This window comes from Homarus americanus, unplaced genomic scaffold (genome assembly GCF_018991925.1).
Source record: "Homarus americanus isolate GMGI-L3 unplaced genomic scaffold, GMGI_Hamer_2.0 scaffold59495, whole genome shotgun sequence".
NCBI lineage: Eukaryota > Metazoa > Arthropoda > Malacostraca > Decapoda > Nephropidae > Homarus > Homarus americanus.
This window is the reverse complement of record NW_024732415.1, coordinates 1,774,338-1,786,426: the sequence shown is the minus strand read 5'-3', so window position 1 is coordinate 1,786,426 and position 12,089 is coordinate 1,774,338. Positions and strand designations below refer to the sequence as shown.

Below are 12,089 nucleotides of genomic sequence, written 5' to 3'. Positions count from 1 at the left end.
TGACAACCCGCTTCCACTCTGACAGCCTAATGTTCACTCTTACACCATTTATATCCGCACAGTCCGATTTTTCGTCCTAACAACCCGATTTTAACTCTGACACTCCAAGGTTTATGTTCACATCCCGATTATTACTCCCCTTTTCTACAAACAGCCCGATTTTTCACCCTAACAGCAAGATTTATAACCTGACGACCCGATTTATGCCATAACAGCCTGATTTTTTACCCTAACAGCCCGTTTTGTACCTTAACAGCTCGATTTATACCTTAACAGCCCTATTATTACCACTGTTCCTTACAAACAACAAACCACTCCTTGTTTACTACTGTTTTATCAATTATTTCTTTGTTTTCTTGTTATTCCTTGTTGTCACATTTACTGTTTTTATTATTATTTTTTGTTATCTTCCTGTTTATCGTGATGTTTTCTATTTACACTTTCATTGTTCATTTGTTTTGAGAATTTCCTTATATATATTTGTAGCTGTTTAGAAAATTTGTTTATAGTTAGATAAATAGAGAGAGAGAGTAGCCATAAACGGTAAAGGATAGGGAATGAGAAACATATACGATGGGTAAGGTAAGAGGTGAGAGATACAAGATGAGAGAGAGACAGAGAAGATGGAAGGTCATTGGTTGAAGGATAGGTAGGGATGGAAGGTCATTGGTTGAAGGATAGGTAGGGATGGAAGGTCATTGGTTGAAGGATAGGTAGGGATGGAAGGTCATTGGTTGAAGGATAGGTAGGTAGGGAGGGAAGGTCATTGGTTGAAGGATAGGTAGGGATGGAAGCTCATTGGTTGAAGGATAGGTAGGGATGGAAGGTCATTGGTTGAAGGATAGGTGGGGAGGGAAGGTCATTGGTTGGAAGGATAGGTAGGGATGGGAAGCTCATTGGTTGAAGGATAGGTAGGGATGGAAGGTCATTGGTTGAAGGATAGGTAGGGATGGAAGGTCATTGGTTGAAGGATAGGTAGGGAGGGAAGGTCATTGGTTGAAGGATAGGTAGGGATGGAAGCTCATTGGTTGAAGGATAGGTAGGGATGGAAGGTCATTGGTTGAAGGATAGGTAGGGATGGAAGGTCATTGGTTGAAGGATAGGTAGGGATGGATGGTCATTGGTTGAAGGATAGGTAGTCGGTTGATTGTGGTTAGGTGGAAGTCAATGAGGAATGTGGGTGAAAAATAGGCAATAACATGAAGGTTGTTTATCTCTCTCTCTCTCTCTCTCTCTCTCTCTCTCTCTCTCTCTCTCTCTCTCTCTCTCTCTCTCTCTCCTCCCCTCTCTTTCTCCACTCCTCTCTTTCTCTCTCTCACCTACTCTCTCTCTCTCTCTCTCTCTCTCTCTCTCTCTCTCTCTCTCTCTCTCTCTCTCTCTCTCTCTCCCTCTCCCGCTCTCTTTCTCCTCTCTCTCTCTTTCTCTCTCTCTCTTTCTCTCTCTCTCTCTCTCTCTCTCTTTCTCTCTCTCTCTCTCTCTCTCTCTCTCTCTCTCTCTCTCTCTTCTAATAACTAAGAGAAAACTATAGTACAAGTAACATCATGGTCAACTTCTTACACCGATCAGCTGGTGGGAGGCTCAGTCGTCCACACCTGTCGACATTACCTTAAGGACCTCACCTGTCCCACTGTGTATTCAAGACCAATATTTTAATGTAGTTTTATTGTTATTTATTTTCGTTTTGTCTGATTTATTTTCGTCTCTCGTGGATAAAATAAGAGTTGATGAAAGTGGTAAATGCTTTGTTGTTGTTTGGGGGGTCAAAATGGCGGCAGGTTAGGTGCATTTAAACAATAAATGTATATAAATATATCTTAAGAATTAGGTTATTATATTAAGAATATATCGAAGTTATATTACAGGTTATTTTAATTACGGGAGTGATTGTGTAAGTACAGGTTCTTATAGAGTGTGTATAAGACAGTACAGAAGGTTGTCATGTATGTAGTTATTAGGACGTGAAGTGAAACTATTGTGATTATGTTATAATTTAAATACAAAGACAATATTGCAGGCGGCATTACGTTCATACAGACTCATCGGTGTGATAGTTGCACCTGCAGCTTGCACTAACACGGGGCACAGTATAAAGCTTCTTGCTGGCAGGTATCCATACAACTAACTATTTACATGAATGTGTCAGTTATGAACATGGTACTCGACGACGACTCATCTTCCTAATGTCCATAGTAGTTGTAGCCTGTGTTGCAGTATGGTTGTTTGGTGCGGGTGGCCGTGATGGTGTGGAACTGCTTGTTGAATACGGTGGAGGTCACAAAGTTGGTGATGTACACAATTCTGGACACGAACTGGGTTCTGACCCGGCCAGGCAGCTGCTGTGTCCTCAGCACAGTCCGGAACACCGTGCGGAACTGTGTCTGGCCAGGCACGTTGACCACAGTGGGCACCACCTGTTGGCTGAAGATGGTTGAACGCACTTGCTGTGTTGAAAACTGCGTACTAACGACCTGCTGAGTCCTGGTGACGGTCCTGGTGTTGAACTGTGGCACCTGCTGTGTGCGGAAGACGGTGGTCACCTGCTGCTTTACCTGGGTGCGCGTCACAAACTGCGTCTGGGTGTTGGTGATCACTATCTGGGAGAAAACGGTGCTAGTGAGGGGGATGATTTGGGTGGAGGTGATGACCTGGGTCTGGCCTGGCTGTGTGATGGTCCGGGTGACAAAGTTTGTTCTCACAACAGTTTCTGTCCGGGTGGCGTCCTGTCCGGGCACGAATATGGTGGAAAACACGGTGCTGAACCGGGTACTGTCTATAGTGCGGGTCTGGCCAGGCAGTTCTTGGGTTCTGGTCACCGTCTGTGTCTGGAAGATGGTGCTTATCACCTGCTGAGGCACCACCACGGTTGAGAACACGTTCCTGGTGATGGTTGTGGTCACCTGCTGGAACACTGTTGTAAACTGTGTCTGGAACTGCACTTGGGTACGTACTTCTTCTCTTGTTCTTGTGACGAAGTTGACCTGGCCTGGCACAGTGATGAATTCTGTCCGGACGTTGTTATCAGTGCGGGTCACAGTCACTGTCTGGAACTGGAAGGACGTCACCACCTGGGTGCTGACTATCTCCGAGAAGGCGGTGGTGAAGATTTGCTCTGTGCGGACCTCAGTCTGGGTGATGACCTGCTCGTTGTTGTTGTACACGGTGGAGGGGATCACTACGGTGGAGTAGATCACCTGAGTGCTGTACACCACACCTGGCTCACATGGGGCGGGTCCGGTAGGTGGCAGGTAAGACGGCTGTAGGTCGATGCGATCGCCATACACCTGACGAGGAGGCCGCTCGACAGTGGCCCCCAGCGCGCACCCCACCACTAAGGATATGAAGAACACCCGCATCCTGTAGAGGAGAACACCATCAAAATTCTTATCCAAGTTTGTGGAAGACGAGAATAACAAATATAACAAGTGAATGAGGACAGTGTAGCAGGACTCACCCTTGATACTCCTCGTCTCTGTGGTCAGGCTAGTAAGGGAAACAATGTATCATTATCGTACTAAGTTTAATGTACATAAATACAAGAGAATTTAATATTACAATAATATGTCTGTATTCCGTAGAATGAATACTGCCGGTAAGGATGTGATCTGCTTTATACTGTGCCCCTCCAAGTGTAGTTACATGCTGGCAGACTTAACGAAGTGGACAATATGTCCCTTGTTTCTCTGGCATGAACGAGTTATTTGCCGTAGTTGAACGGTGTAGACGGAGAGCTGAAGCCGAATCCTCCTCCTCCACCTCCACCTCCACCTCCTCCAGTCTGGCCGCCGCAGGTGCCAGTCACAGTCCGTGTCACTACAACTTGCTGAGCGTTGTTGACAGTCTGGAACACAATCTGTTGCTGCTGCTGCGTCTGTATCACCTGCTGGGTCACCACGCGGTCCTGACCTGGCAGCTGAATCACAGATGTGCGGGTCAGAACCTGTGAGCGGATAACTGGGTTGGGAGTGACAAACTGGGTTTGGAACACCGTCTGTACCTGCGTGAAAGGATCGAATCTGGTCTGGATGACGGTGGTGAAAATGGTGTTGGTGATGACCTGGGTCTGCGTGACCTCCTGGGTATTTTGTTGGGTCTGAAACTGAGTCTGTGTGATGAAGTTGGTGCTGGTGATGACCTGCTCGCGTGTGGTGAAGGCGTCCTCGAAGCGGGTGTTGAATGTGGTGAAGGGGATGACCTGTTGGCGCTGGACGATGCTAGTTCTGATGACGTTTTGTCCCTGGACGAAAGACGTCTGTGTCTGCTGTTGGAAGATGGTGGTGGTGACGAAGCGGGTGTTGCCTTGCTCCTCCCGCCTCACGATGGACGTCTGAACGACCGTCTGGACTCTGGTGCGTACAACATCCCTGCCTGGCACCGTAATGAACTGCGTCTGTTCTATCGTCCGGGTAAAGAAGCTTGTCTGACCTTGGTTGATGGTCTGGATCTGTGTCTTAGTGACCTCTACTGACACCGCTTGGGTCAAGAACTGTGTCTGGGTGATGAAGCTGACCTGTGGCACGACGCGGGTCGTCGTGACAAAACGGGTCTCCACTCGACCCGATCCTGGGATGGTCTGTGTCACCACTCTGTCATTGGCGATGAAGGTCGTGCTCTGGATGATGCTCGTCTGGAACTGTGTCTGTGTCTGGATGCGAGTCCTGAACACCGTGGTTGGCACCACCTGTTGTCTGACGATGGTGGTAGTGATGATCTGTGTGTTGGCCTGGTTCACGGTCTGCACCTGAACTGCGGTCTGCACGCGGGTATCAAACATGACGGAGGTGATAGCGGGACACCCACCAGGACCGAATGGACCATTTGGGTTAATTGGACCGATTGGACCAGGACCAAATGGACCGATTGGATTGACTGGGCCGATTGGACCAATTGGACCTATTGGACCTACTGGACGGAATGGATTGCCATGTCCGGGCGCAAAGTAGTTGTTGTAGCCTCCCTGAGGAGAGGCTGAGGCCAGGGCAGCCACCAGCAGCGTCGCCGTCAAACGCCACATCCTGCAAAGAGAAATTCCACAGGTTAGAACAGCGGTGATTGGAACCCCCGCGTCTCGGCAACTCATTTGGGAATAAAGTCCAATCACGCGCCGCTCCCTCTGTGCAATTTCTCTATGCTTTGTGGGCTGACCCGAGAGGACTTTATCGCCCAGATGAGCCGCGAGCCGCTGACCTGGTTGTTGCTGTCACCGTGATGTACTCCCCCAGTATGTTGTCTCCCTCCACAAGTGTCAGGTGACGAGTGAAAGTGTTTCAAGTAACTGAGACGATATTTAACCTTATTCTCCTGGGTAATGTTATCATCATGTGTGTGTGTGTGTGTGTGTGTGTGTGTGTGTGTGTGTGTGTGTGTGTGTGGGTTTTAGTCAGGGGGACTTTGCAAAGGTAATGTGTTGATGTACAGTTAGGGTCAAAAGTCTTGAACACTTAGCAATATCTGGCATCTACTCGTGAGTTACACATATATGATTGGGATACACTAATAACACTACTGGTCATCACATATTATGCCTGAACCACAAAATGGGATAAAACTCTCCTTAATACCTAAGATCTTCGGGTACTTACATGCCAAATACCGTCAAGTGTTCAAGACTTTTGACCCCGACTGTACAGTTCCTTTCACTAGTGCGTTTATCGTGGCTAGTCCTATAAACATTCCACGAATCATTACATTGAGATAGTTGTTTTAATGTTTTAATTTAATTCTAGAGTATGTTTACTATTGCAAGTTCCTTCTGTTGAATGAAAACAAAACAAGAGCGCTGAACACTGCACGAAACCTGACGAGCCCCTGTAAAGGCACTAGTGAAGGGGACTGTGCTTATTTATGATGGTAATTCGATATATAGGAAATTATATGTATGTATGTATGTATGTATGTATGTATGTATGTATGTATGTATGTATTTATGTATGTATGTATGTATGTTTGTATGTATGCATGCATGTATGTATGTATGTATGTATGTATGTATGCATGTATGTATGTATGTATGTATGTATGTATGTATGTATGTATGTATGTATGTATGTATGTATGTATGTATGTATGTATGTATGTTTGTATGTATGCATGTATATTTATGTCTATAATTATTCATATAGCTCTATATTACCTTGTCTTTGTGCAGTCAAGGAAAGTCTCAATAACATATAACTGTACAGTAGAGACAACACAATCATCACCTCAGGTCACCTACACTGTGTTACTGTAGTGTAGGACAGTCACCAGGTAGTGGGGCAGTCACCAGGTAGTGGGGCAGTCACCAGGTAGTGGGGCAGTCACCAGGTAGTGGGGCAGTCACCAGGCAGTCACCAGGTAGTGGGACAGTCACCAGGTAGTGGGGCAGTCACCAGGTAGGTGGGGCAGTCACCAGGTAGTGGGGCAGTCACCAGGTAGTGGGACAGTCACCAGGTAGTGGGGCCAGGTCACACCAGGTAGTGGGGCAGTCACCAGGTAGTGGGGCAGTCACCAGGTACAGTCACCAGGTAGTGGGGCAGTCACCAGTGGGGCAGTCACAGGGACAGTCACCAGGTAGTGGGCAGTCACCAGGTAGTGGGGCAGTCAACACAGGTAGTGGGAAGTCACCCAGGTAGTGGTAGTGGTCAGGTCACCAGCAGTGGTAGTGGAGTCACCAGTGTCACCAGGTAGTGGGGCAGTCACCAGGTAGTGGGGCAGTCACCAGGTAGTGGGGCCAGTCACCAGGTAGTGGGGCAGTCACCGCAGTCACCAGGTAGTGGGGCAGGTAGTGGGGCAGTCACCAGGTAGTGGGAGGTAGTGGGACAGTCACCAGGTAGTGGGACAGTCACCAGGTAGTGGGGCAGTCACCAGGTAGTGGGGCAGTCACCAGGTAGTGGGCACAGTCACCAGGTAGTGGGGCAGTCACCAGGTAGTGGGGTCAGTCACCAGGTAGTGGGGCAGTCACCAGGTAGTGGGGCAGTCACAGTCACCAGGTAGTGGGGCAGTCACCAGGTACAGTCACCAGGTAGTGGGACAGTCACCAGGTAGTGGGGCAGTCACCAGGTAGGGGCAGGGGCAGTCACCAGGTAGTGGGGCACACCAGGTAGTGGGGCAGTCACCAGGTAGTGGGGCAGTCACCAGGTCACCAGTAGTGGGACAGTCACCAGGTAGTCAGTCACCAGGTAGTGGGGCAGTCACCAGGTAGTCACAGTGTAACAGTCACCAGGTACATACAGTCACCAGGTAGTGGGGCAGTCACCAGGTAGTGGCACATACAGTCACCAGGTAGTGGGGCAAACAGTCAACAGGTAGTGGGGCAAACAGTCACCAGGTAGTAAGACAGTCACCAATTAGTGGGGCAGACAGTCACCAGGTAGTGGCACATACAGTCCAGGTAGTGGGGCAAACAGTCACCAGGTAGTGGCACATACAGTCACCAGGTAGTAGCATATACAGTCACCAGGTAGTGGCACATACAGTCACCAGGTAGTGGGGCAAACAGTCACCAGGTAGTGGGGCAAACAGTCACCAGGTAGTGGGACAAACAGTCACCAGGTAGTGGGGCAGTCACCAGGTAGTGGGGCAGTCACCAGGTAGTGGCACATACAGTCACCAGGTAGTGGGGCAAACAGTCACCAGGTAGTGGCACATACAGTCACCAGGTATTTCTTCACTTAAGAGTCTCACCTTCACCTTTAAAACATCACTTAAATCACAAGTAACAGTAACATATCACTTCTGTAGTACACTTTTTCACGTATAATGCGAAGCAGATTAAGAAAAAATGACACTTTATGTAAATTGTCACTGTTGTATGCCTCAGGTAACCGAGTTCAGGTAGACTCACTAACCTTACGATGGTCCACAGCAGAGCAAGGCTGAACTGTGTACTCTGACGAAGGCACAGCAGGAGTGGTTCACGTGTTCCCTACATGAGAATTTATAGTGTAACGCAACGAGGGAGGGAGAGGGGGGGAGGGGGAGTGTCACTTGTCACAGATATAAGCTTCCATATGCTTGTGATCACGGAAAGTGAGAGGACCAAGGGAGGGGGGTGGTGAAGGACGATAGTGTGAAGGATTTCTGAGAGAAGAGGGAGTAGTGTATGGAAGGAAGGAGGGTGTATGGTAGGAAGGAGGGGGTGTATGGTAGGAAGGAGGGGTGTATGGTGGGAAGGAGGGGTGTGTGGGGAAGGAGGGTGTGTGGGGAAGGAGGGGTGTATGGTGGGAAGGAGGTGTGGTGAGGAGGAGGTGTATGGTGGGGAGGAGGGGTGTATGGTAGGAAGGGGAGGGGTGTGTATGGTAGGAAGGACGGGTATATGGTAGGAAGGAGGGGTGTATGGTAGGAAGGAGGGGTGTATGGTAGGAGGAGGAGGAAGAGAAAACTGAGTATACAGTAAGGAAGGAAGGAAGGAAGGAAGGAAGGGGAGATAGATGGTTGGGACGGAAGTAGGAATACTGAGGAGAGAGAGAGAGAGAGAGAGAGAGGGAGATGAATGACTTTGAGTGAAGGAGAGTTAAGGAGGAAGGTGAGAGAGACAGGGTGGAGGGAGGGGGGGGAGGTGATGTACGATTTGGATGGAGGGAGAGAGGTGGTGGGAGGGGGGGGGGGTATTGGTCATGTCATGGTGTCACTGGTCACCAAGGACAGTCACGGCTTCATGCACATCTCTTTCTGATTTCACGTTCGTCCACTTTTATATTTTTTACTGAAGAGCAATTTACATACGTCCACGGAATCGAGATATATATTTTTTTTACAATGGATTTATTTGCAGATTTCAATAGTTATGCATTTACAGATTCTTACCAAAGAGATGCGTATTTACATTCACCCATAAAAAAACTCGAGGTATTCCTAATCTCAAAGATCACATATCAATCAAGTGTCATCTTTCTCCTGCTCTGTCCCACACTCTCATACAACGAAGAAAATTAACAAATACATTAACATCTTCAGTAGTTGTGTATATGAGACGACTCAATATATATATAATGTGTCTGTTCACGTTTAGGACATTGTTGGAACCTTGGAATAATATTTTACGTGTTGTGTTATGGTCCTTTGTGGGGGAAAATGTTCTTCTTATTTACTAATTCTATTATTAAAATACTTACCTCCTGAGTACGAGGATTTAACCCCCTGAGTACAATTATTTGACCTCTTGAATACGATGGTTAACTCCTTGAGTACGATGATTTAACTCCCTGAATACGATGAATTCAAGCAATGAATTAATAGGTGAATCAAGTCATCGTCCTCCGAGGTTCATCGTCGTCCTCAAAGAGTTAAATCATCGTCCTCAAGGAGTCAGGTCATGGTCCTCAAGGAGTTAAGTCATCATCTGAGGTTCATCATCGTCCTCAAGGAGTTAAGTCATCATCTGAGGTTCATCATCGTCCTCAAGGAGTTAAGTCATCGTCCTCAAATTAATTTCCTGGGATCATGAGCTCCAATCATGGTGTAAACAAGACGAGAAGTAGACGTGTTTATGTGATGAAGATTCCTGTTTTGTTCTTGTTTCGTTCAGTAAAACAATCTATTTAATTTGTTTTTCTTAAATAATACAAGAAATTATCTGAAACATAAAGGAGGTTTTGTCTTTCTTTTTTTAATTAATAGCTTTTGTTTATAGATGTGTATTTGTGTGACTTTTGTCGACTTTTTAAAATATATTTAATGTGGTATTTTTGTGAACTGTTTGGTGATGTGTAGTTTTTGTTTGTTTGTGTTGTTTACCTGATCCTGGTGTTTGTGTGTGTGTGTGTGTGTGTGTGTGTGTGTGTGTGTGTGAATATCAGTGAACTGTAAGAGGTAGTGTGAATGTGCGTGTGTGAGCGTGAGCGTGTGTGTACGTATTTTATCATTCAACTACCGCTACATACACGACATTCATAAATCACACACACACACACACACACACACACACACACACACACTCACACACACACAACTAAACCTAACCTAACCTATCATCATGCACTAAGAGCCATCCGCCATACACGAGTCGACCGGCCACCGTCACAGGTAAACTCTAATGACGGATTTAGTTGTGCACGAGACAGGTATGGAAACAGCTAGGTTTAAAGTGGGTAGAGGGAGGGAGGAGGGAAAGAGGGTGAATTTGTACACTTCTTGCATCAGTAAATCTCCGCTTGGTTGAGTTCTACGTGTGTGTGTGTGTGTGTGTGTGTGTGTGTGTGTAGCCTGTGATCTTGTGACAGAGAGACCTACAAAAAATAGCAACAATCAGCAGGAAGAAAATAAAATTAAGAAAACTAATTTAGACCACCTCCACCCACACCCCCCACCCCACCTGTGTTATGACAACTGATGCTCTTGATTGTGACAGATTACCTTGTTACGCTGAGTGCAGATAACAGTGTAATGCTGATGAATTGTTTTAGGATGTTAACTCGTAATGGGGTGACGTAGGTGTGTGTGTGTGTGTATTCCTAACTCTACACCTGAACTGAGACCTAAACATGCAGTACAAAGCTTCAGGTGTGTTGGGAGTTGTGGATGTACTGCATTACACATCTGAAGCCATATACCTCTACTACACACCTGAATCAATCACATGGTGACATCATCTTTATTCTCTTGCTAACACCATCATCACTTTTGCTGACACCATCATCACTCTTGCTGACATCATCATCACTCTTGCTGACACCATCATCACTCTTGCTGACACCATCATCACTCTTGCTGACACCATCATCACTCTTGCTGACACCATCATCACTCTTGCTGACACCATCGTCACTCTTGCTGACACCATCGTTACTCTTGCTGACACCATCATCACTTTTGCTGACACCATCATCACTCTTGCTGACACCATCATCACTCTTGCTGATCACCATCATCACTCTTGCTGACACCATCATCACTCTTGCTGACACCATCATCACTCTTGCTGACACCATCATCACTCTTGCTGACACCATCGTCACTCTTGCTGACACCATCATCACTCTTGCTGACACCATCATCACTCTTGCTGATACCATCATCACTCTTGCTGACACCATCATCACTCTTGCTGACACCATCATCACTCTTGCTGACACCATCATCACTCTTGCTGACACCATTATTACTCTTGCTAACACCAATGACACTGTTCCCGGCACTACCATACTCTTGCTGACATCATCATCACTATTGCTGTCACCATTAATACTTTCTTGCTGACACCATCATTACCCTCTTGCTGACATCATCACTACCCCCTTGCTGACGCCATCACCAACCTGCTGACACGTGGCTGACCTTGACTCTGGGAGCTGTGACATGACAATCAAAGCTGAACTAAATTTATACTATTTCAAGCTGACGCAAACGTGGTTGATGATAAAGCTTGTATGCCGGCCTGAAAAATGGGGGATGATTGTTTATATCAGTGAGTCTATAGAGTTACCCCCCCCCTCCCCCCCCTCCCCCCTACAACAAAACAATACTAACAAGCTTGCAATATCAACATTGATTATTCAGTGTTCTATTGTGTTAATTATTTTACAAGTTATACATTACAGTTAGACATGAAGTTACTTGTTCATTGTGTTAAGGGTAGGAAAGTATTAAACAAATAATGAGGTTAAGATATAGGCAATAAGATTAAAAAAAAATATTAGTCAAAATCAAAAAATAAAATAAAGTTAGAAGTTCTTTAGAAGTCAGAGATCTAACAAAAACAGGCGACAACTGTTGTTGGTCCCAGGTAGATGAACACTTACCTGGCCAGTACCGTGTGAAGGTCGGCAGCGGTGATGTACGGCGTGTGTTGCCCGTACATACCTGCTGCCGTGTGTCCGTCCTCACTCGGGCTGTGTTGACAGTCATACCACCACTGTGAATAGAGATTGTGTATATTTGCACACACACACACACACACACACACACACCCCCTTGTTTTACCCCCGTTTGGATGGGGAAGATTTCAGACTGGGGGCCATTGTGCAGGACACTGCCGTTCATGTCATCGTGGAGTTGCCTCACAATGGTGATGAATTTTGGTGGGCAGCCAAAACGGCTGAGGGTCCACCACAGGGCTTCCCTGTTCACGGGCAGTAAAGATCATGTCAGTGGTGCCACGTGATGGTCTAAAC

At 46.7% G+C, this 12,089-nt stretch overlaps 1 protein-coding gene across 1 annotated transcript; it reads right to left on the bottom strand.

Moving 5' to 3' along the window:
* Positions 1–1,975: 1,975 nt before the first annotated feature.
* LOC121868569 lies at positions 1,976–7,877 on the bottom strand. Its single transcript, XM_042369321.1, has 2 exons — positions 7,827–7,877; positions 1,976–3,354 (listed from the first exon to the last, which is right to left on the bottom strand). The coding sequence occupies exon 2, from the start codon at positions 3,351–3,353 to the stop codon at positions 2,178–2,180; it is 1,176 nt and encodes a 391-aa protein (XP_042225255.1). The 5' UTR covers position 3,354; positions 7,827–7,877; the 3' UTR covers positions 1,976–2,177.
* Between the last annotated feature and the right edge of the window lie 4,212 nt (positions 7,878–12,089).

Bases quoted from the DNA above. Each gene is read 5' to 3' on its own strand.
- LOC121868569 (XM_042369321.1), bottom strand. From the start codon at position 3,353: ATGCGGGTGTTCTTCATATCCTTAGTGGTGGGGTGCGCGCTGGGGGCC.